The sequence below is a fragment of the Oryzias latipes genome, chromosome 22 (assembly GCF_053564925.1).
Source record: "Oryzias latipes strain Hd-rR chromosome 22, Olatipes_Hd-rR_3.1".
Taxonomy (NCBI): domain Eukaryota; kingdom Metazoa; phylum Chordata; class Actinopteri; order Beloniformes; family Adrianichthyidae; genus Oryzias; species Oryzias latipes.
The window spans coordinates 30,471,938-30,497,313 of record NC_136258.1 but is presented as its reverse complement, the minus strand read 5'-3'; the positions used below and the strand labels follow the sequence as shown (position 1 = coordinate 30,497,313).

Genomic DNA, 25,376 nt, shown 5'->3' with positions numbered 1-25,376 from the left:
ATTTCTGCTAAACATGTAAAGAAGAGTAAACCCCCATTCAAATAAAAGCACAAACCAGAACCAGCAGATCAACAGGTTTTATTACAGTGTGATCCATCTGCAGGTCCACCAAACATCCGGCTGCAGGACCTTCGCCTGCAGCCGTCCTGCCGCCTCTACTGAAGCCTGACCTGCAGAAGGAGCATCAGCCAGCAGAACTAGCAACCCCTGAAACCAGGACTTGAAGCAGGATCCCAAAGCCGCTCAGCAGGTTTTCATGAACACGGTTCTGAACATGAGCGATGACTAAAGCAGTATCAGGGTCAAAACTCCGCCTTGCATTACGCAGCAGTTTCAAAAGCCACAGAAAAAATGACAAAGCATTCAGTCGGAACCAGCGTCTGTGTTTCCTCTGAACTTGACACGTTTTATTACTGCAGGATGTCTTTGGAAACTCAGTTGGCAAGAAAAGATGGAAAAATGAACATAAATGTAGAATCAAAGGAAAGACTTGATCACAAACATTTACCTGAAGCACAAACGGATTAACTCCGGGACAGACATGAAACCAGAACCAGCAGAACATTCAAAAAAGCCTGAAACATTATTCTTAAATCAAGTTCGTCTCCAGACTGAAGCCAGACTGGAAGAATGGTCACTTCAGCCTCTGCGTCACGTTTGCCAAGGCGACGGCGAAGGCCTGCACCGCTGAGAAGGGGTACTGGAAATCCAGGATGTACGCGTTCCCGTCTATCCGGCCAAACTGCATCACCTGGAGGAACAGAAGGGCGGGAACAATCTCACATCAGTGTCTCTTCAGCTCTGATACAAAGAAGAGGAAGAAAAAAGAGCACATCTGCAAACTGAAAGGGAAGAATTATAGCAGGAAGGTGAGGTTCCCTTACCTGCCTACCATCCAGCTCTATCTGAAAGTTCTTCGCTGACTCCTGAGTGACCCGGCCCCCAAAGTCCAGCTGGTACACCTGGGTGGCTTCGTTCCACAGAGGCTGCTTGTTGGCCATCACGTACAGGAACCCTTGGCTGCCTAAACTGCGGTCCTCTCGCTCGTTTGCTTTGCGGCTCTTGATCTCCTCCAGCTCGCTGGCCATGCGCTGACTCCTCTTGCTCTTCCAGCTCTTCTTACTGCTTTGGTTCTGGTTCATCAGCTCATCTCCACTGATGAACAGTTCGGGTTCGCTCTCCGAGCTGTCCTGGAACTCGTTGGTTCTGCTCATCTTCTTGGTTTTGCTGAGTTGCTCCCTCTGCCCTTTGGGCTTCTTTTTCTCTCTGCTGCCCAGTCTCGGACTGGAAATGAGAGTGTTGAAGTCGGAAAGTGCCCGGCCTTCCTTTCTGTTTCTGCTGTCAGACATGCTGGCCTCCTCCACCCGGCTGTCCAGCCTCCGCCGGCTCTTCTTGTTGAAGCGCTCCGCCTCCTGCTGCACCGGACTGTCGTTCAGGGACGACGGAAAACTGTTGGAGGACTTTGCTAGATCCTCCACAGCACTTTTGGAGGAAGGCAGGTCTGTAGGCGGTGGAGGGGGGGGCAGAGGGGGAGGAGGAGGAGCGGTGGGGGGAGGAGGAGACAGAATTGCCTTCTCGGAGACTAGATGGGTTTTGGTCGGTAGGGGAGGGGCAGGGGGATCTTGGATGGGAGGAGGGCAGGGGTACAGGTTCCAGGGATGGAGGCTAACCGGTTGCAGCTTGATGCTGGCGCATGAGCCGGCTCCGGGATACAGGGGAGGGAGGGGGCAGCAAGCTAAGCCGGGCAGATTTGTTGGGTATCCAGGAGGCAGGATCAAAGCAGGGTCCTGCTGAGTAAAAGAGACCGGAGCCACCCCTTCATTTGGGGAACTTTGAGGGGGCGGGGTCTGCAGTGACTGAGGAGGAGCTCCACTGGGAGCCAGACTTTGGGGGAAAGGCGAAAGAGTGATCTGGTAACCTGACGGGAAGGTGAGCGCGCCCGCGCTCATGCTGGTCGGAGGTTTGGTGGTGAGGAGAAAAGGGAGCCGGGTCACATCCAGGTGCTGAGCTTGACCAATAAGCAGCTGAGGGGCTTTGTGAGGACCCGGGGGAGGAGCCAACATCATCTTCTCCGTAGTGAGCCACAAGTCCTCGGTGGAGGAGGTGTCCCACTGATAGGGCGGGGGCCGTTTTGCCGTCAGATTGACATCGGCCAGTGTCAGCTGGCGGACAGATTTTTCCAGGTGGCACTGGGAATTCAGGGTCTCGTCTTCAGTGAAGGCGGAGTTGATGTAAACCGTTCTGTCCTGGCTGCTGTCCACGGCTCCAAGTAGGCTGTAGGACGACTGAGACGCCAGGGGGGAGGAGCTCTTGGAGTGAACTATGATGGTGCTGTGGTGCGCGCCCTTGCCTGGGGGGAAGTCCTGCCTCACCACTGTGCCCCCTGCTATGCCGCTGCTGGTGGGGCCTCCTCCACTGACGCTGACGCTGGTGCTGCTGCTGTTGCTGCTGCATTGGGTGCAGGTGTACAGGGCGGTGGGGGCCCTCTGCTGGTAGGAGAGGGACAGTCCACTGTTCATTTTGGCCTTTGTAGGAAGAGTTCTGGAGCTTTCCGTCATTGGTGGCACTTTGAGTCCCATGTCTCTGCGCTCTCGACAGAGAGTAGCGTTAAGGAGTCCGCTGTCCATCCTCTGGGGAGGGGGGAGAGTCGCCGTCACCTGACCTGGCGGCTCCGGGTAAGGAGGAGGGTCTCCACTTGGTATAGAATAGCGAGGGACAGACAGGCGGCTGAGTGTAGCTGAGCTGTAGGGAAGCTGGATCTTTTTGTTGTCAGAGGACGTGACCTTGAGTGTGGCCGAGCCCCCTATTCCGTGAACAGCATATGCGTTTTGGTTGCGAAGGAGGCGCCGCCGTGGCCGGCAGACTTCTTCCACGTTGCCGCTGCTGTCAAAGGTTGTGATCCTCTCGTACCCAAGAGGCGTCGGATACTGCAGAGTGACAGGGTGGAGCAAAAACTCGTCCTTCTTCAGGCAGGGCTCTGGTGGCAGAACACTTGGGCTGTCATAGTTTGTGACCAGAGTTTGTGGAGGCGCAGGAACCGCTGCTGCAGCTGCAGCAGAGCCCACAGTCCCCGGATAGGGAGGCGGGGGGTTCACCTTCCTCAGTTGGGTTTCCACAGACCCGTCAGGGTCACCGAAGGAGGGAGGTAACATCCGCGGCAGGCCGGGTTTCAGCGTATGGCCGTGCTCGCCCCTGCTGAGCCTGGGTTCAGACGCAGGGATCTGAGGCAGCAGATGAAGCTGCTGCAGGGAAAGGGTGGGGTACCCAGTGGGGGCAGGAGGCAGCGCCATCTGCAGCTTCAGCTGCTGCTGCATCTGTTGGTGCTGCCGCTGCATCTGTTGGTGCTGCTGCTGGATCTGCTGATGCTGCTGCTGAAGCTGCTGCTGCTGCTGCCTCATCTCCTGGATCTGCTGCCGGATTTGCTGCTGCTGCTGCTGCATCTGCTGCTGCTGCTGCTGCATCTGCTCGTGTTGCAGCTGCATCTGCTGCTGCTGCTGCTGCAGCTGCTGGCTGGTCACCTGCTGCTGGCTTTGGGGCTGAGATGTGTCCTGCTGCTGCTGCTGCAGCTGCTGCGATGGATGCAGGTGGTGATGCAGCTTCTGCATTTGCTGGGACGGCTTGGATGTCTGCGGGCAAAGCTGGGGCGCATGAGGCACCTGCAGGTGAGGCTTTGGGGGAGGGTGGAGAGGTGGTGGTGGTAAAGTCCCGGGGAGCAGAGGACCCATCTCCAGTCCGCCAAATGCCACCTGACCAGTGGTTGAGTATCTGGTTGGTACCGGATACGGGGATGCACCGGCATCCCGGCTGTGATCAGACACCGGAACGGCGGCAGCAGTTGTGGCCGTTGGATTGGTCAGAACATCAAGCTGAATGTTCTGATTGGCTAGAAGAGACTGAACAAGGCCGATACTCTGGGTTGGAGACATTGCCTGAGCGGGACTGTGGATGGGGGCGATAGGAATGTTGGCTGTGCAGGTGGGGTTGTCCCCTGACACTCCGGAGGGCCCCATCACTTCAAAGGAGAAAGACACACAGGGAAACGTTCAGAGATTTGGGGAGATCATTCAGGCATGCAAGTGTCAAACACTCCCAAACATGAACGACGTTCCTCTCAGAATCTGAGGAACAGTGTGGTTCTGTTCTAAACATGGAACACTAGACCAGCTCTTGGTTCTCTCTAGGATCTTTGGGGATTTATGGAGAAGGCCGCGGTCTCAGGACATCCTGACAGGTAACTTACAAAAAGTAGAGGATTTTGAAACGTGAGGTTCCACGAGAACCACACTCACTCCCTGACAGCAGCACACCTTAAAGGTTCCACCACCCAGACCCTGGACATGCCAAGAGATCCTGTTTCTGGGACGGCCTTGTCGTCCTGCTCATGGACCAACTACTGATGTGGAGATTACTGTTCTCCCTAAAGGAGACGTTGTCCTCTACATATGATAGAATGATGGACGGAGCAGAGTCCATCTGTGGGAGGCGGGTCGGGACAAACTGTTCTTATATAGCCGTGGAGACGGGTTACTGGATGCTAAGCTGACTGGGTTCTGGGAAAAACAAACCTTCTATGTGAGGGCCCGAGTGGAGCACCGACCCAGAACCACACGCTCAAAGATGCTTAGCTACAGGACGGTGTAGTGCTCCCTGCATCTGAACTCCTTCAGCTCATCCTTCCTGTTTTTCCTCCTTTGCTTCCCTTCATACCTGGAAGATCATCCTCGTCCTCGCTGAAGACGCTGGGGTTGAACACAGGCAGGCTCATGAAGTCATGGGAGATCTTTCGGACCTCTGGCAGGTAGATGGTCATCTGTCGGGGTTGCAGGTGGAGCAAGCTGGTTTTGTAGATAACTGAGACAGAAACACAGAGTGAATAGGAGGACATTACCTGGAAGGCCTTCCTAAAGACATTTACCTGCACCCAGGTTGGTTGGAAGGAAAGAGGCCAGTCCAACAATTTTGAACTTGGTTCCCCAAATGTTGGATGTGACTTGAGCGAGATAGTTATGCTGGGAAGCAGAGAAGACAGGATCAGAAGCAGGGGGAGCTGGCCTGTACCTGCAGCAGAAGCAGCACAGGTGTTTTCCTCTTTCGTCAGGACCGCTAAGGTCTGACTCTGAAACTGCTGGTTCCTGTCTTCAGTTTCTGCTGCGCTGCAGGTGCTTCTTCATCATCATCATCATCATCATCATCATCATCATATCCTGCTATCATTTCCTTCTGAAGAGAACCCGTCAGGTTCTGCTGTCAGAAACCGTACCTCGGTGATCCCGTCCAACCCAAACTCTCTCCGCGTCAGACTCGGCGATCGGATTGGAGGCTTCCGGATGGGTAACCGCGGCGACCGCTGGCCCTCATGATTGGCCCGAGAGAGTTTGGGGGATTTCCTGGATTCCATGTTCAGTCTTGTAAAAAGAGAATAATTGATGAATTTTTCTAAATCAACAATAGAATGATGAGATTATTCCTGCTTGATCCTCACAACAGAACAAGAAAGAAAAGACTAATGAAGGATTTATTTTACAAATACTCAATATTTAAATTATAAACATCGAAATGTAAAATAAACCAAACATAAAAGCTAAAAGATGTCTTAATGATTAAGATTGTATTGAATGTTTTGCTGCGTCAGAAACAAGAATGTTTTTAATTCTGACTTCTCCTGGACTTTGAAAGCAACGTTTTGGTTCTGGAAACATTATGACTGAAAGAACTTTTGGATTCCAGAAGAGTTTGTGGTTTTCCTGCTTCTCCTCGGATGAAACGTTTTGGTGATCTCAGTTCAGGTAAAACTCTATCAGTAATGAATCCACTTAAAGGAAAGTTGGTTCTTTTGCTTAAAGCAGGGGTCACCAACCCTGTGCCCGCGGGCGCCAGTGCGCCCGCGAGCACCCCTTGTGGCGCCCGCAGGGAATGCACCCAAAAAAAATCTTTTTTTTTTTTTTATTCAAGCAAATATTCAACAAACAACCACGGCATGTCTGTCAATGACAACAATATCAATTCTGAGATAAAGGTAGACAAAGAAAACCCAAATATGTAAACAAATATAACTTAAAAAATAATCACTAAAAGTAAGGGTCTATTACAAAAGTTTAAATAGATCAAATAAATTACACAATTTCTGGACATTCTTATGATTCATGTAATGTAAAGATTTTGAGAATAGGTTGAGGTGGTTGAGTAATCCATTAATGTGAGGATTAATATTCCTGTCTGTTTTTATTTACATTTATGTTTAAAAAGTTAAAATTAAGTTAAAGTTTTAAAGGTTTAAAAGTTTAGCTTTAGTGTGTTCAATAAATATTTATCTTGTTCGGCTGCAACCTAAAGTCTGTTTTGAAATTAGGCTCCCTCTGCAACTGAGTTTGACCCCCCCTGTAATACGAGTCTAGAAAATTCATGCATGTTTTTGTGTGTAAAATGAGCAAATAAAAATAGGGCACACAAAAGGAAGTCCTCAAATTGTGTTGTTTTTTTTTTTTTTTTGGGGGGGGGGGGGGGGGGGGGGGGCTAGGAGGTTTTTAGTGGCGCCCTTCATACCACTTGGTGCCCATGAAATAGCCCTCGGTCTCAAAAAGGTTGGTGAACCCTGGCTTAAAGGATCTAATCCTGCTGTTCTTGAGCCTTTTAAAGTCAACTATCCATGTATGTGATCGTATGTTACCTTTGGCACACAAAAGAAGACATTTTCATTAAATATTAGTTATTTTTCTGAGTTCTTTTCCAACCCGGAAGTAAGACGACTCGATCTCTGAGGCTCCGCCTTTCTATGCTTTTGGGTGCTGCCCATTTCATGACATCATCCTAGAGCCTCAGCAGTCTGCGTTTTCCCACGGAAACAAACGACGTCTGACCTTTAGATGGATGTTCATATTGTTCATGTAACGAAAAGTGTTAAGCCAATCACCGCTAGCTCTGTTAGCCTGGGGGCGGGGCCTTCCTAGAAGAGGCGGTCTTCACTTTGTGATGTCACAATGTGAGGACCCACTCGTTTTTGTGGATTGGGAGGGGCTGGTGCTCAGAGAGCAGCTTTTTAGAGGAATACGCAGAGGCCGCATTTCCACTGCATGGTTCAAGTGACCCAATTCCGTTTTTTTCCTCTCATGTGGCACAGATCGAATATGACCGGTGAACGTGTAAGCAGGAAAAAACCGCATGGAGTCCGATTTTCTCAGATCAGATTCAGGCCTCATTCATATGTGGAAATAAATCGGATACGAATCGAATACGTGCATTACCGTGTGCCATGTAAGCAGACAAATCGGATAATCCCCAGTAAATGTGAGTCATACGTCAGTGACATCAACCAACTGAGATCACATGACTTATTAAGGTGCTTTTGTGCTGATTTTGCTGTTCCAGGACAGCTGGAGCCCCATCAGAGTGTTACCTTTCAGCCTCAGGCTTCAGACCGTAGTCGGAAACCGCTGTTATCTCCGGTCCGGTCCCGGTCTGGACGCAAACGGTAACTAATGAAGCGGGACACCGTTGCCCTGGAACAGGCTAGAAGCTGTTTATTTCTTTGCTTGGATCAAACTGTTTGAAGTGCGGTGGAAAGAATTCTTTGAGGATCTCATCAATCCCACTGACACGCCTTCTTTTGAAGAAGCAGAGAATGAGGACTTTGGGGTGAGCCTGTCTATTACCCGGGCTGAAGTCACCGAGGTAGTCAACGAGCTCCTCGGTGGCAGGGCCCCGGGAGTGGATGAGGTCCGCCCTGAGTACCTCAAGTCTCTGGATGCTGTGGGAGTGTCTTGGCTGACACGTCTCTGCAGCATCGCGGGGCAGTCGGGAACTGTACCACTGGACTGGCAGACAGGGGTGGTGGTTCCCCTCTTTAAGAAGGGGGACCGGAGGGTGTGTTCCAACTACAGGGGAATTACACTCCTCAGCCTCACTGGGAAAGTCTATGCCAGGGTACTGGAGAGGAGAGTCCGTCCGATAGTCGAACCTCGGATTCAGGAACAACAGTGCGGTTTCCGTCCTGGTCGTGGTACAGTGGACCAGCTCTACACCCTATCTAGGGTGCTGGAGGGATTGTGGGAGTTCGCTCATCCCGGCGGCCCCCGTGGTATCCTGTGGAGGGTGCTCTGGGAGTATGGGGTCCGGGGAGCCTTACTGAGGGCTGTCCGGTCTCTGTATGACCAGAGTAGGAGCTTGGTTCGCATAGCCGGCAGTAAGTCAGACCTGTTCCCGGTCCACGTTGGACTCCGGCAGGGCTGCCCTGTATCACCGGTTCTGTTCATAGTTTTTATGGACAGAATTTCTTGGCGCAGCCAGGGGCCAGAGGGGATCTGGTTTGGGGACAACAGGATTTCCTCTCTGCTTTTTGCAGATGATGTTGTCCTGTTGGCTTCATCAAGCATGGACCTCCAGCGTGCATTGGGCCGGTTTGCGGCCGAGTGTGCAGTGGCTGGGATGAGGGTCAGCACCGCGAAATCCGAGGCCATGGTTCTTGACCGGAGAAAGGTAGCTTGCCATCTCTCGGTGGGTGGAGTATCCTTACCCCAGGTGGAGGAGTTTAAATATCTGGGGGTTTTGTTCACGAGTGAGGGAAGACCGGAGCGTGAGATTGACAGGCGGATGGGAGCAGCGTCCGTAGTTATGCGGTCGCTGTATCGGTCCGTTGTGGTGCAGAGAGCTGAGCCTAGAAGCAAAGCTCTCAATTTACCGGTCGATCTTCGTTCCAATACTCACCTATGGTCATGAGCTCTGGGTCATGACCGAAAGAACGAGGTCCCGAATACAAGCGGCTGAAATGAGCTTCCTCCGTAGGGTGACGGGGCGCTTCCTTAGAGATAGGGCGAGAAGCTCGGACACCCGCGGGGAGCTCGGAGTAGAACCGCTTCTCCTCCACATCGAAAGGAGCCAGTTGAGGTGGCTCGGGCATCTAGTCCGGATGCCCCCTGGACGCCTCCCTGGAGAGGTGTTCCGGGCATGTCCCACTGGGCGGAGGCCCCAGGGAAGACCCAGGACACGCTGGAGAGACTACGTCTCTCGGCTGGCCTGGGAACGCCTCGGGGTCCCCGCAGAGGAGCTGGAGGAAGTGGCTGGGGCGAGGGAAGTCTGGGCATCTCTGCTTAGACTGCTGTCCCCGCGACCCGGTCCCGGATAAGCGGAGGAAGATGGATGGATCAAACTGTAAGTACAGCTCAACGTCTGCAAACACTTCCTCATTCAAAACTCAGAGAGACATAAGCCGGCCGAGCAGCCCTCCTTTTTCCTCTCCCCCGCATCCCCGTCCAGCCTCAACCAGGAGCGTCCAAGGCAACGCCTCCTTCAGTCGCTGCGTTGCCTCCATGACAACCGCAGTCGCACACAAAAAACACAACAAAAGGGGGGGGGGGGGCAAGCTAAGCTGCTAACAAGCAGCTGTAGCAGGTTTCGCCATGCTAAACGTTTGCCGTTTGGACCAACACGCATCTTCTAAATGTGCTTTTATTACTGTTATGATTATTACGTAGACTATCTCAGAACGTTTAAGTCGTATAGTTTCAGCATTATAGTGTAAATGCAAAAATTGGATACGGGTCACCTTTAAAAGATGATGTAAGCGGGTCGTCAAAAAAATCGGATATAGTCAGAAAATATGATTTGGGCATCAAGACCTGCAGTGGAAATGCAGCCAGAGATTTATGTTTTTCGTGAGGAATAAACATTTTAAGGTATTAAAAGCTCAAGAAGTCAATTTTCCATGATATAGATCCTATCATTTTCTGCTTGATTTGCTTTTATTAAACCAAGTTTGTGGATTTGAGGGATGAGCCTGCTTCATATGCAGGTTATTATGTGATTGATCATTTTCTGATTCTTTTTTCAAGCAGTTAATGTTAATGTTTGCCCCGCTCACACCATGAACAGGAATCCAGTTACTGCACCAGTTTTACTGACGAGTAGATTCAGGACCTCCACCTTTGGCTCAGGTAGTGTTTGAGTCAAGCTGCAGGACCTGCAAGACCTCCAGGACCACCTCAGGAGGTCCGATTCTCCTACACCACTTTCCAAAAGAACAACTGCAGTGAAAATGGTTCACAAGAGACCATTTCAGAGTTTATTCATTTGTTTGAGAAGTGGTGCAATATCTTCAGAGTTGACTGTTGAGGAACACTGACGTTCAGAGACATAAACGTGTCTCCTTACGGAGGCCTGACTGGGAAAGAAACGGTTTTTCATTCGTTCAGGTGACCTGTTTCCTCTGGATAACTTCGGGGAGCTCTTTGCGACCCACTCGTCGCTCAGGTCGATGTCGCTGGAGTCGGAGCAGTTGCAGCTGTCGGTGTAGGAGATCATGGGGTTCACACACACCTCTTCTGGAAGGCAAACCGGAAGCATTGCAGTGAGCAGAGACTCCAGAGGAGTAGACCCGAGTCAATGAGCCTCATGCCAGAACGTGTTTGGAGGTCCGAGACTCACACCTTCCCACAGAACCAGGCCACTTCCACATGGACTCACCTGCTTTGCCGTCAGTTTTTGGATCCATAATGATAAACTCAGGCCGGAGTTTACTGATGCGCCGCCCTTTGAGAATGGGTACGAGTCCTCCTAAGTACTCCAGGTACAGCGTGTAGCAGGGGCCGCCTGCCTCAGGGCTTTCCTCTGCTCGCTTCATGGTGCAGTGCAGACGCTCGTTTCCAGCCGTGGGGTAGCTGACAAAGTCCCGGATGTTGTTGGGGTCAGGGATGGGAGGCTGAGGACAGGAAGGGAGACATTCAGCAGAGGTTTTTTGCCTGGGTTACCTCCAGGCGGGCCCGAATACCTTAATGGTGGGGATAAAAGCTGTGGTGACGTAGGAGCACAGCAGGGAGGGCATGTTCAGCTTCCCCACGTCCTTCTCCTCTCGGAGAGCACTGGCGATGCCCTGCTGGCACAGGAGCTGAAGACTGGCCACCCGGTGCTCCACGCGGACCACGTAGAGCGCTGGCCCACAAGCCAGGAAGAGGCGAGAGTCTCGGTGGCCCCAGCAGATGGTAGTAATGGGCCTCTGAAAGACACAACGCGTTGTGTGTTGTGTGACCGGCATCTCTAAGGAGCACCAGACCTGAGACTGTGAGGATTTGGTTAGTCTGACCAAAGACGTGTCAAATCTGACAGATAAAAACATTTTTCTAGATCTGCAGAAAGGACGAAATAATAATAAACTATTAAAGTAAAAGCGTCCGCCACCAGCTGGCAGTGGCTCGGTTAGAAGTGATCAGCTGGGGGGGGAAGGAATTATTAGAAACTGAAAAAGTCAAGACCACTGATGATATTCCTCCAGCTGGGATCACAAGATCAGTGAGTAAAACTCCCAGAACTCCATGGGGGGGGGGGGCTATAGTAGGAGTTTGGAGTTTGACAGGTGTGGTTGTGGACAGGTGTCCTTATTCAGATGACCGGTTCAAACAGGTACCAAGAATACAGGTAACAAGTGGGGGAGGGAGGAGCCTCTGTGAGGATCAGAACTCCTGCTGCTTCATGTCACAATACTCCCTTTATTGGGGAATTCATCAATTATTTCATAATATTTTTAAAATGTGATTTTCTGGATTCTTCCCCTTCATTCTGTCTCTAGTTGAACTTAATCTACGATGAAGGTTACAGACCTCACTCATCTTTTATAAGTGGGAGAAACTGCAGAACTAGTGGCTGACTGAATACTTTTTTTGAACTGGACAACAGTGACACCTCTCCAAACCTGCAGGGTAGCGTCCTCTCCCTGGAAAGGCTTACCTGCGCAGGTGTTTCCAGAGTGTAGATGTGTTCGCCCTGAACGTTGTAGAACTTCACCAGAGCATTCCTCGTGATCGAAGCACAGGCAGAGTCCGAAGGTGATCTGTGTCTCTCCATGCCGGCCACAGCCAGGAGGTCTCCCTGCGAGCACCACTGCGCCTCCACATCTGTGACACGGAAACAGGAAAAGCTCAGACTTCGTCTGCTCAGCTGCTGAATCTGCTTTGTTCAAGTCCAACCTTTGAGTCCGGATCGAATGATCGTGGGAGACAAGTCGTCGTAGTTGTTCATCAAGCTGATGTCTCCTGACAGGAAGGTGACGGTCAGCAAAGGCTTGACCCTCCGCACTTGAAAGAGGAAGAAGGTTTCAGGATGTTTACTTCATGATGGATAGAAGCAGATCTCAGTACCTTGAGGGAGAACATGGTCTTCAGTATCCGGGTCGCTCTCTGTGCTGTCCTCCAACAGGAAGTCCGGACAGTTCCACGACATGCTCACGATCCCATCAGACTCGTGCAGTAGGACGTGAGCCAGCATTCTTCCATGACAGTCCATCACAATCACCTGGCCGTCCGCAGTCCCAAACAACACCTGGGTAAGTGCAGACGGGAGAATTCCCACTGACAACAGCTGACCTTTTATCAGAAGCAGTTTGGGATGGAGCATCACCTGCTGGTCGTCAGGAGTCCAGATGCCACAGGTGATCTGACTCTCCAGGTTGATCTCAGAGGACCAGTGTCTTTGTCCGCTCACCGAGCCCACCAAAACAAAGCCGTCTCTGTATGCGATGAGGGCCTGAGTGCCGTCATGTGACCAAGTGAAGTCGCTCACCTAAATGAAGAAGATTCTAACATTACGTCTAACCGCGGTCCTCCTCAGGAATCACCTGAACCCACAAAAAACCCCAAACACAGCAAAGCTGGAAAAACTGAAGCTACACAAAATGTTTGAAAATGTCCATCCATCATCCACCTATCGTCCATCTATTGATCCATCATCCATCCATCTATCATCCATCCATCATCCATCCATCTATCGATCCATCCATCCATCCATCCATCTATCGATCCATCATCCATCCATCATCCATCCATCTATCGATCCATCATCCATTCATCTATCATCCATCTATCAATTCAATTCAATTCAATTCAATTCAATTTTATTTGTATAGCCCAAAATCACAACAACAGTCGTCTCGATGGGCTTCGAAGTAAAACATGAACTCAAAAGGATTATGAATACAAAGAGTTCAATAGGAAAATACTAAAATGAAGCTGACTAAGCTACACTGGCATCCCTGCCCTTAGACCCCCCTTCACGGTAAGGAAAAACTCCCTAAAAAACTGGATTCCGGAAAAAACGACCACCCCTCAGGGGTGCCAACATGAAGGAGGGATCCTCCCCCAGGACGGACAGGCGATTTACCAGAACTCTTAGAGAAGAATTAACTTATCTAAATCTACAACTACATGTATAAAGTCCAGCAGACGAGCTTCATCCAGCCGTGGTTGTGGGGACAGTCAAAGGCGCGAGTCGAGCCGGAGACAGGAACCACAGCCAGGTGTAGGAGCAGGAGCAAAGGCGAGGTAGACGGTCAGGAACTGGAGCACGGATGAACCAACTGGAGTCTAGAGGCACTCCCACTCCCCAGGAGGGAAAGAGGGAAGGAGGGACAATACATGAATCACTGCACCAAACAGAGGCATGGAGAACTAAATGATGAATTATGATCAAGAATAGAGGAGAGGAAGGGTAGAAGTAGATGAGAAAAGAGGACAGAACCCCAGTGCACCATAGTTACCCCAGCATCAACTTCTAGCAGCTACTAACAACTAATAGTTATTAAGTTTAATTTAAACACATTAACATTAAGTTAAATAATCTCTGAATACTATCTAGTCTGACAATAATCCTGTCCACAGAGGAATGTTTTCAGTCTAACTTTGAATGTAGAAACTGAGTCGGCCTCTCTTCCATGAGCTGGGAGTTTATTCCATAAGACAGGGGCTTGGTGGCTAAACGCTCTACCTCCAACCGTACTTTGACTAATTCTAGGAACCACAAGCAGTCCTGCATTTAGTGAGTGAAGTGTTCTGATTGGTTGGTAAGGGACTATGAGGTCCTTAATATAGGACGGGGCCATTCCATGTAAGGCCTTATAGGTTAACAGGAGGATCTTGAACTTGATTCTAGAATCAACTGGGATCCAGTGAAGTGAAACTAACACAGGAGTGATGTGATCTCTTCTGCTAGTTCCTGCTAACAATCTAGCTGCTGCGTTCTGAACAAGCTGGAGACTTCTTAAGGAACTCTTAGGACACGCTGCTAACAAGGAGTTACAGTAATCCAGCCTCGACGTAACAAATGCATGGATGAGTTTTTCAGCATCACTCTTAGAAAGTAGATTTCTGATCTTAGCAATATTCCACAGGTGAAAAAAGGCAGTTCTACACGCCTGAGATATGTGAGCCTTAAATGATATATCCTGGTCAAGTAAAACCCCAAGGTTTCTGTGAAGGAATTTGTTTTATTATTATCATTGTTTAAATGTATTTCTTTAAATGTTAACTCAGATTGACCTTTTTACCTCTTCTGAAAACAGTTCTGTGTGTTTGGTCATCTGCTTCTCATGCCCAGCCAGGAACAGGGGGGTTTTACGACACACTGTCCTCAGCTGATAAGTGATACTGTTTGAAGTTAGAATCCACCAAAGGGGTCATTGTATGACACCCCCTAATGAACTTTTCCTCTTTGTTTTGAAAATGTTACCTCCTTCTTGTGTTCTTAATAAAAGGTGCACAGGGAGAGCAGAACCTTTGAGAAGAGCAGCGTGTTGGTTGTTTTCTGTCACACTGGCTGCTTCTCCCTCGTGCATGAGAAACTTGATTCTTGCTGTGGTCTATTATTTCTAATTGTGTTTTTCTTTAATGTTTAGATGCATTTATCTGACAGTTTCTAACTGTGGAATTGGGGGCTATACTTATACCATCCAGGGAGACTATCTGATCAGACAGAGTATCTCTGAGGTTTTTAGGACCAAGTATAATGACCTCAGTTTTTTCTGGGTTCAAGAGGAGGTAATTAATTGTCATCCAGGTCTTGATGTCTCTGATGCAGGCGTTCAGTTTCTCTATCTGGTCATTCTGGTCAGGCTTCATGGATAAATACAACTGCGTATCGTCGGCATAACAATGAAAATGAATGCTGTGTTTCCTGATTATGTTTCCTAGGGGTAGCATATAAAGCGTAAACAGGATCGGTCCCAAGACTGAGCCCTGTGGGACTCCATAGTTGACTCGAGTGCACTGAGAGGAATGGCCATTTACATTAACAAACTGATACCTATCAGACAGATAGGATTTAAACCACTGGAGAGCAGATCCTCTGATCCCTATGTCCTGCTCTAATCTATGGAGTAAAATACCGTGGTCGATAGTGTCAAAGGCTGCACTGAGGTCCAACAGGACCAGAATAGAAAGTAGTCCCTTTTCTGAGGCCAATAACAAGTCATTAGAGACTCTAACTAGTGCAGTTTCCGTACTGTGGTGGGGTCTAAACCCCGACTGAAAGTCTTCAAAGTGGCTGTTGTCCTGTAGGTGGCAGTAAAGCTGCTTAACTACAACTCTTTCTAGGATTTTAGAAATAAAGGGCAGGTTTGATATCGGTCTATAGTTGGCCAAGATGCTAGGATCCAAACTGGGCTTTTTCAGAAGAGGTTTAACAACTGCATATTTAAAAGACTGTGGCACGTAACCCGTTTCCAGAGAGGCATTTATCATTGTTAATATGGGATCATTAATTAGGGGAAAAGTTTCTTTAAAAAGTCTAGTGGGAATTGGGTCTAACAGACACGTTGAGGATTTGGAGGACGTAATAATTGATGCTATTTCCGCTTGATCCACAGCAGTGAAGCAGTCTAATGTTACAGAGGTTTCTATGGATACCTCCACTTCTACCACTTCAGCCTGTTCTGGGCTGATAATAGGAATAACTTGATTTAACTTATGTCTAATATTTGAGATTTTACTATCGAAAAATGTAAGAAAATCATCAGAGCTGAGAGAAACAGGAACATGTGGTTCTACTGAGCTCTGACTGCGAGTTAATTTAGCTATAGTGCTAAAAAGAAATCTTGGATTGTTTCCATTCTCTGATATTAAGGTTGAATAGTACTGGCTTCTAGCTCTACGCAGAGCTTTTTTATAATTTAATAGGCTATGTTTCCAGATATCCAGAGACTGCTCTGAACCGGAGCGGCGCCATTCTCTTTCCAACTTACGGGTTTCTTGTTTAAGAGAACGAGTTTCAGCGTTAAACCACGGTGCTACTCGGTTTTGTCTAACAAACTTAGGTTTCAAGGGGGCAACAACATGGAGTGTACTCCTGAGGGCTTGTAAGGCATCATTAACAAAGTGGTCATTTATACTAGGACTGATGCTATGGGGGCTGGTCTCAGAGTATTTTCTCAGAATATCACTAAGTACTGGCTGAACTGTGTGTTTAAACTCAGACACAGAACGGTCAGTTAAGGTTCTTCTAAGCTGTTTCTTATTCACTGGGACAGAAGGATGTTCCAGTGTAAACTGGAAGGTAATCAGAAAGTGATCAGAAATGATGGGGTTAAGAGGAAGGACACTCAGCTGGCTGATCTCTATCCCATGGGTTAGAACAAGGTCCAGGGTGTGCTTATGACAGTGAGTGGGTTCATTCACACTTTGGGTGAAACCAACATCATCTAATAAAGCTGCAAAAGCCTTTCCTAGACAGTCACTGGGGTCATCAACATGAATATTAAAATCCCCTAATATTATAGTTTGATCAGAATCTAAGACAATAGTCGATAGGAAGTCGGAAAACTCAGTTAAAAATTCTGAATATGGGCCGGGGGGGGCGATAAATAATTATGAGTAAAACAGGTTTTCGAGTTTTCCTGTTTGGGTGACTTAAAGACAATATGATGCTTTCAAATGAATTATAAGCATTTTTAACTTTAGGGCTGAGAAGTAAGCTAGACTGTGATATTACTGCCAAACCACCTCCTTTCCCTGAAATCCTGGATTTCTGATAGTTAGCATAAGTGGGGGGGGTTGCTTCATTCAATCTAACATAGTCATCCTGATGGAGCCAAGTTTCTGTTAAGGCTAAAAGACTAAGGTTGTTATCAATGATTAACTCGTTGACTAAGAGGGACTTGGAGGAAATGGATCGAATGTTTAATAAACCGCATTTAATGACATCATAATTCTGCTTGTGAGAACTGCTGTCTGTCACTTTAAGGTTTCTATGACGCGCTCCTTTCATTTGTCTTTCAGCACATAAGCTAAAGCTAGGACCTGCTTGACTTTCCCTGCATGGGTTTAGCACCGGCACTAACCCTAAGGGAGGCTCAGAGGAGCGTTTTACACTGCTGCTCTGCGCCCGGGTCTCGTCTCTGGATTGTCAGGTTAACAGACTAAGGCTAGCAGAAATGTTTCTAGAAAGAAGAGCGGCACCGTCCCGGGTGGGATGGACGCCGTCTCTCCGCATGAGACCGGGCTTCCCCCAAAACGCGCTCCAGTTATCCACAAAACCAACGCCGTTTTCTGGGCACCATCTAGAAAGCCAGCGGTTAAATGATGAAAAGCGGCTGTACATTTCATCACTGACTAAGTTCGGCAGGGGACCAGAGAAAATTACAGTGTCGGACATCGTCTTAGCCAGTTTACACACCGAAGTTACGTTTAACTTAACCACCTCTGACTGTCTCCGTCGGGCATCATTACCGCCTGCGTGAATCACGACTCGACGGAACCTGGACTTATTCTGAGCTAACATCCTAAGGTTCCCCTCGATGTCACCAACTCTGGCCCCCGGATAACACCTGACTGTAGCCGCTGGGAGCTCCACGTTTCTAACTTCAGAAGAGCCTATAACCAGAGTTGAGGGTTCAGCGGGTGTGTCACTAAAGGGGGGGGAATCTATTATTAACGTGGAGTCTCGGGTGCTCTAAGTTTTTGCGTTTAGCACTATGTTTCCTACCAACCGGTGTAAACCCCTGACTGTCTCCCGGCTGTTGGGAGGGCGCTGGGGTGCTAACTGGGTTAGCCCTGGTAGCGCAGCCCGCGCTACGAGTAACGACCTGGCTAGCCGGCTTAGTTTCCACTGTGCGGAGCCGCGCTTCTAACTGCTCCAGCCTGGCCTCCAAGTCTAACACAAGACTACACTTAACACACCTACCGCTATCTTCACTAAAGGAGGCAGGGTCATCACTAAACATATGGCACATGGGGCAGGAAAGAGGAGGAGAGGCGGAAGGAGTGGTGGCCATGCTATGTTCTAGGCTAAGGCTAGCGGTGTTTAGGTAAAGAGAAGTGGTTTATTTAGCAAAATGAGAAAGTGAACAGCAAGCGGTTTAACAGTGGTGAATTCGCTAATAAAAGGTACTAGATGTGAATATTAACCCAGATAACCCTTAGAGTAAGCAATAGTAGTAAGGCTAATGCCAAACAAGAGGACAGCAGTCACACACGACTAGTACTGGGAAAGGCTCACCCGGAAATGACGTCACAGGACCATCATCCATCCATCCATCTATCGATCCATCATCCATCCATCTATCATCCATCAATCCATTCATCACCCATCCATCTATCATTCATCTATCAATCCATCATCCATCCATCTATCATCGATCCATCCATCATCCATCTATCGATCTATCACCCATCCATCTATCATCCATCTATCGATCTATCACCCATCCATCTATCATCCATCTATCGATCTATCATCCATCCATCTATCATCCATCTATCAATCTATCATCCATCTATCAATCCATCATCCATCTATCATTCATCCATCCATCCACCTATCGATCCATCATCCATCCATCTATCATCCATCCATCTATCCATCCATCATCCATCTATCATCCATCCATCCATCTATCATCCATCCATCCATCTATCATCCATCCATCTATCATCCATCTATCGATCTATCATCCATCCATCTATCATCCATCTATCAATCCATCATCCATCTATCATTCATCCATCCATCCACCTATCGATCCATCATCCATCCATCTATCATCCATCCATCTATCCATCCATCATCCATCTATCATCCATCCATCCATCTATCATCCATCCATCCATCTATCATCCATCCATCTATCATCCATCTATCGATCCATCATCCATCCATCTATCATCCATCCATCTATCATCCATCCATCCATCTATCATCCATCCATCCATCTATCATCCATCTATCGATCTATCATCCATCCATCTATCATCCATCTATCGATCTATCATCCATCCATCTATCATCCATCAATCCATTTATCATCCATCCATCTCTCATCCATCCATCCATCTATCATCCATCCATCCATCTATTATCCATCCATCTATCATCCATCAATCCATTTATCATCCATCCATCTATCATCCATCTATCGATCTATCATCCATCCATCTATCATCCATCCATCCATCATACATCATCCATCTATCATCCATCTATCATCCATCCATCTATCATTCATCCATCCATCCACCTATCGATCCATCATCCATCCATCTATCATCCATCCATCCATCTATTATCCATCCATCTATCATCCATCAATCCATTTATCATCCATCCATCTATCATCCATCTATCGATCTATCATCCATCCATCTATCATCCATCCATCCATCATACATCATCCATCTATCATCCATCTATCATCCATCCATCTATCATTCATCCATCCATCCACCTATTGATCCATCATCCATCCATCTATCATCCATCCATCTATCCATCCATCATTCATCTATCATCCATCCATTCATCTATCATCCATCTATCGATCTATCATCCATCCATCTATCATCCATCAATCCATCCATCATCCATCCATCTTTCATCCATCCATCTATCATCCATCCTTTCATCTATCATCCATCCATCCATCATCTGTCCTTCAATCGTCCATCCATCCTCCTTGCATTAGGGTTGTGCCGATGGACGATATCATCGTCCATCGTGATGGGTGACTGACATCCCGATGGAGAGACCACCATCGTGATGCCACGCCCCCGCCACGTTGCGCGTCGACACCATAAGCCGCGGTTACATGTACAAAATATCTTGATGGGATCAATGGTCGGACTAGAATCCAACCGTGTACATGGGCCCCGAAAAATGTTTTCAGAATATAAAAACGTTCACTAAGGTCACAATTTCGGTCGGAATAAATCATTCGCACATGCGCAGTTTGAAAACCGGAAGGGGATACAACTTCCGCCGAGCGGCTTTTTTTCCAAACTTTATTGAATGTAACAATGCAATACAAAACGATAACAGCACCGAGCGGCTATATATATTGACATGTCAGCTCGGTAAAATACGAGATGATCTTCTAAACGTGCTTTTAATAATGTTACGGTTATTATCAAACACCTGTTCGCTCATCATTTGAATTTTAATCCGTGTGGTCAGTGCTTTTTCTGAACGGAGCCAGGATTAGCAGTATGCTAACACGGGCTAACAACATTAGCTTTGGGTGGTGCTGCTTGCTGGCTGCACGTAAACATGTAAGAATAACATCAGCCTTCATTTAGTCGGGACACGACTGGAAACACAAATCCGCGTGATTGTTTGAATGTTTTCTAAGGACTGAGCGACATTTCTGCTTTGAAGCTCAAACCGCTGTGTGTGCTGACGATCCGAGCTGTGCTCAGACACACACTTTTAGACCCGGTTCTGAGTTCGGTAGCTAGTACCCCTAGAGCTGCGGGAGGGATCGCAGTCTTAAATCTCCCACACATACCGCTCATGTACCCCCCCCCCCCTTCCCATCAAACACAAAGCTTTAAGTCCGCGCTCCGCCGTTCCACTTCACTAATTAAGTGCTGGAGCGACTACACTTCTTTTCTATCTTGCTTGTTACTTTTTCTGTTAAAGTCACTTCCCTCAGTTTATACTGGATCATCGCGGATTAACCATTAGTTGGGAAATAAAATGAAAAAGGCAAAATAACGAATAGTAGTTATATAAGAACGAAAAATGTAAAAAAAATACCCCCCCCCCCCCCCCCCCCGACGATGTCATCGTCCATCCCGATGGTTGACAGCAAACATCGTCAACGGCCAAATTAGGGGACATCGCCCAACCCTACCTTGCATCCATCCTTTCATCATCCATCTGTCCATCCAACAACAATCCATCCATCATCCGTCTGTCTACCATCCATCCTTTCATCTTCCATCCATCTATCATCCATCTATCCTTCCATTAGCCGTCCATCAATCTATCCATCCATCCATCCATCCATCCATCATCTGTCCTTCAATCATCCATCCATCATCCTTTCATCATTCATCTGTCCATTCAACCAACAACCCATCCATCATCCGTCTGTCTATCATCCATCCTTTCATCATCCATCCATCATCCATTCTCCTTCCATTCATCTATTGATCCATCATCCATCCATCTATCATCCATCCATCCATCATCCATCCACCTATCAATCCATCATCCATCCATCCATCTATCTATCCATCACCCATCCATCCATCATCCATCCATCATCTGTCCTTCAATCGTCCATCCATCCTCCTTCCATCCATCCTTTCATCATCCATCTGTCCATCCAACAACAACCCATCCATCATCCGTCTGTCTACCATCCATCCTTTCATCATCCATCCATCCTCCATCCATCCATCCTCTTTCCATCCATCTATTGATCCATCATCCATCCATCCATCCTCCTTCCATCCATTTATTGATCCATCATCCATCCATCTATCATCCATCCATCCATCCATCCATCATCCATCCATCCATCCAGCTATCAATCCATCATCCATCCATCTATCATCCACCTATCATCCGTCTATTGATCCATCATCCATCCATCCATCTATCTATCCATCACCCATCCATCCATCATCCATCCATCTATCCATCCATCACCCATCTATCCATCCATCCATCCATCCATCCATCCATCCATCATCTGTCCTTCAATCGTCCATCCATCCTCCTTGCATCCATCCTTTCATCATCCATCTGTCCATCCAACAACAATCCATCCATCATCTTCAATCGTCCACCATCTATCCTTCCATTAGCCGTCCATCAATCTATCCATCCAGCTATACATCCATCGCCCATCTATCCATCCATCATCTGTCCTTCAATCATCCATCCATCATCCTTTCATCATTCATCTGTCCATTCAACCAACAATCCATCCATCATCCGTCTGTCTACCATCCATCCTTTCATCATCCATCCATCATCCATCCTTTCAACATACATCCTTTATCCGTCCTTCCATCCAACAATCCATCCATCATCCGTCTGTCTACCATCCATCCTTTCATCATCCATCCATCATCCATCCTTTCAACATACATCCTTTATCCGTCCTTCCATCCAACAATCCATCCATCATCCGTTTGCCCACCATCCATCCTTTCATCATCCATCATGTGTCCATCCATCATCCATCCTTTCATCATACATCTGTCCATCCATCCAACAATACATCCATCATTCGTCCATCCATCATCCATCTTTTCATCATCCATGCGTCCATCCTTCCAACCATCAATCTATCATTCATCCATCATCCATCCATCCATTTTCTTAACCTTTGGTGGTCACAAGGTTGCCAGAGCCTGTCCCAGGTACTGTTGTGTGAAGGCGGGGTTCAACCTGTACTGGTAGCAAGTCTGTCGCAGGGCCACAACACAAGGGCATACACGCTCACACGTGCACACCTACGGATACTTTAGAGTAACCAATCAATCTATGAAGCATGTTTTTGGACTGTGGGAGGAAGCCAGAGTGGCCGGAGAAAACCCACACATGCACAGGGAGAACATGCAAACTCCACACGGAACGGTCCCATCCAGGAATCAAACCAGCGCCTCCCCGCTGTGAGGCGAGGGTGCTAACCACCCCACCACCGCGCAGGAAAAGTCTATCTGGGTAATTCTGATGTATTGAGAAGGTAGATGTATTTCTTACTACGTGATAACCTGAGAGCAACTAGCCGGTTTCTATCTTCATGCTGTTTTCGTCGCCTGCTCCTCAGAAGCGCCCTCAAATGAGCCGCGTTTGTAACTACAATTGTTTCAGGGAGCTTGGCCACTTCAGTCTTACACCCCCTTTGAGGACCAACCAAACCAGACAGAGGCATGGAAATGACTAAGATTGTGCTCGGCCTCCACCGTCAAACTAAGGGAGGCTGGAGAATGATGCCGTTTCTGTTTCAAAGAAGAGTCTGCTCAGGCGAACAAGGGCCTCCATGTGAGACCAGCAGAAACAAAGGTTTACCTGAGCTCCTCGGTCGTTGACCAGCTCCACCGACCATCGTCCTTCGTACTGGATCCAGACAAAAATACCTCCCTCCATGTCACAGGTGGCCAGCTTCTGAAAGGGCTCGTTCCAGCGCACCAAGACCACCTGCAGAGGCAAAGCGGAGTGGAGATGCTCACAGACGCTCTCCTAACCACGACGATGGAAAACAGAGAACAGCTCCCACATCCATCTGACAGAAAAACAAGGATTAAAACCTGATCCAAGATGCAACAGTTCAGGATTATCCTGAAATGCAGGAAAAGAGCATTTTCATTTAGGAATAGACCCAAATGTCAGCATCTCGTGAAAAATCATACTGACGGCAGAGGACGCCATTTTACCAAACCACGACTGCACATCTAAAGACACCAGCGGCTGGTAGTTGTTGTGATGCAACAGTAGCATGACAGCTGGTTGGCGATGTCAGAACCATCGTAGCGGATGGACGTGTGGACCAGGAACAGCAATGATCCCTGGCATCTACAAATGGAGATGATGTTGGATACATTCAGGTCCTGGGGTAAGTAAGGCCGTCCTGTTCCCGCTCAGATACCAATAATCTGAGAAGAAAGTTTGACGAGACGTCCTTCTGATCATGTCAGTCAAACAGATGACCCCACCCTTTAAAGCCCCCGCCTTGAGTCACAGTGAGGCATCAATGCACAGGTGAGTTTCTTCACTCACGCGTTGGTGACGGTGTCCTCAGGTGTTACCGGTTTCTACCAGGTGACACACAGTCCATCTCACACATGTGGTGCCCCTTCAGCATCAAACCATTACCTGGTCCAAGCTGAGCATGTGCAGCTCCTCACGTACAGGATGTGGGCGTGGCCTACATATAGATTGGCTCTTACAGAGGACAGAAAACTGGGCCATTTGCCACAAATGTCGATCAAGCATCGCCGTGAGGAGATCTGTGGTTGTTTTGAACACCAGCTTCCTTCAGACCAAAGAAACTGCGTCGCCATCCAATCCGTGGCGGCTTGACGTACCTCGCTGTTGTGTCCTCGCAGGTTAAAGTTGATCCTCTGAGGCGTGCTTCTGTCCCTTCGGCAGTGACTGGACGTGAACGTCACTCCAACCACGCCTCTGCCGTTCCCGGTGGCGAGCCAGCCCTCCTCGTAGTAGCGTCGACGGCACACCGGCTTGTCCTTCTGGCTTTTGGGGACGCGACCTTTCCACGACAGGCAGAGGATGTTGGAGTCGCTGCAGAGGATGGAACCATGTTCCACGGCGGCCAGCATCCCTACTGATGGGCCAGGCTAGGGGGCGGAGCAAAGACAGACATAAGCTGAGACTGCTGGGGCCGGGGGGACAGAATGCTGCGTGTTTCCAGTGTGTCTCCACATTTACTTAAACTGCCTTTTCAGTGAAGCTCGGGATATTTTGGTAAGTACACTGTGGCGGGAGGCGGGGCTGCTGGAAAAGATGAAATAGTTTGAAGTAACAATTATTTCTTTGGTAAGGACACATTTCACGTGACAGTATTTCTGAGGCAGCCCGGGGACGGTGGCGGGGTGCAGGAAACGGGGAGGAGGTCAGGCTGGAGCAGGAGGAGGCTGCAGATGCTGACGGTCTGCAGCGGCGGCGGGAAATGAGCGAGCAGACCTTCACGCCGCATCATGAGATGACAGCAGCAGAACCTCAGCTGCTCCTCACATGACATCACCAGAAGGCCCACAAACTGACGAGGAGCTCAAAAGCAGCCCCCCACACCCCGTTGTGAGGGGGTCCCTCCCAGAAGAGCCACCTACCTCACAGTTCCTGGACATGATGAGTCAAAACGCCTCCACTGATGGAGTCCATGTTTCCATTCAGGCGCTGCTGCTGCGGGGCTTCACTTGCGGGGGGTGCGGGCTCAGGCCCGGGATGCTGAGGTGCGGCTGACCCGCATGTCCTCCTCAGAGCAGCGCAGTCCTGTTGCGGATCACAGAGGGGCGTCAGACCCGCAGTGAGAAACGCGGCTCCTCCTCAGAGCCCCGCAGTGTCACGCACAGCGGCGAGTCTGCGCGGTGCCGAGGCTGGCCGCATCACGGTGGAAGTCCACAGCCCCGCCGCTGCGGGAGCCTGCGGGTCTGTCTGACTGAGGAAGAGCTGGGGAAGAGGAGCAGCGAGACCCGCAGCATCAACCTCCTCTGAGCCGCTCTGCGGCTTTAATGCGGGATGCCATGAGGCGGGAAATGCGGAGGATGGAGCGATGATCTGTGGGAGCAAATGAAGGAGAGACGCCCCCCCCCGTCAGTCAGTCAAAAAAAGAAGAACAGACGAATGATCTACCTGCCTCTGCCCCCCCCCCCCGCCCC

The 25,376-nt window shown here is 48.8% G+C and overlaps 1 protein-coding gene across 4 annotated transcripts; it reads right to left on the bottom strand.

Annotated features, from left to right (window-relative positions):
* Nucleotides 1-61: 61 nt before the first annotated feature.
* On the bottom strand, nucleotides 62-25,275 carry tulp4b (TUB like protein 4b). Of its 4 annotated transcripts, none has more exons than XM_078941284.1 (16): nucleotides 24,828-25,275; nucleotides 24,427-24,492; nucleotides 24,066-24,335; nucleotides 23,050-23,178; nucleotides 12,382-12,543; nucleotides 12,123-12,303; nucleotides 11,952-12,059; nucleotides 11,713-11,879; nucleotides 10,760-10,984; nucleotides 10,456-10,690; nucleotides 10,190-10,313; nucleotides 5,261-5,405; nucleotides 4,916-5,009; nucleotides 4,708-4,851; nucleotides 885-4,012; nucleotides 62-751 (listed from the first exon to the last, which is right to left on the bottom strand). In XM_078941284.1, exons 3-16 carry the CDS (start codon nucleotides 24,315-24,317, stop codon nucleotides 635-637), a joined length of 5,211 nt encoding a protein of 1,736 aa, XP_078797410.1. In that variant the 5' UTR covers nucleotides 24,318-24,335; nucleotides 24,427-24,492; nucleotides 24,828-25,275; the 3' UTR covers nucleotides 62-634. The 4 variants fall into 4 exon arrangements, with proteins under 4 accessions (XP_078797410.1, XP_078797411.1, XP_078797408.1 ...); XM_078941285.1 differs by having other exon boundaries at nucleotides 24,427-24,489; nucleotides 24,828-25,173; XM_078941282.1 differs by lacking the exon at nucleotides 24,427-24,492 and having other exon boundaries at nucleotides 24,828-25,228.
* Between the last annotated feature and the right edge of the window lie 101 nt (nucleotides 25,276-25,376).

What these genes read in the sequence shown, in the direction of transcription:
- tulp4b (XM_078941282.1), bottom strand. An exon ending in CTTTTATCCCCACCATTAAG is followed by an intron (nt 10,691 to 10,759) that starts GTATTCGGGCCC and finishes TCCTGTCCTCAG; the next exon opens with CCTCCCATCCCTGACCCCAA. An exon ending in GGTTGGACGGGATCACCGAG is followed by an intron (nt 5,010 to 5,260) that starts GTACGGTTTCTG and finishes TCTGCTTCCCAG; the next exon opens with CATAACTATCTCGCTCAAGT.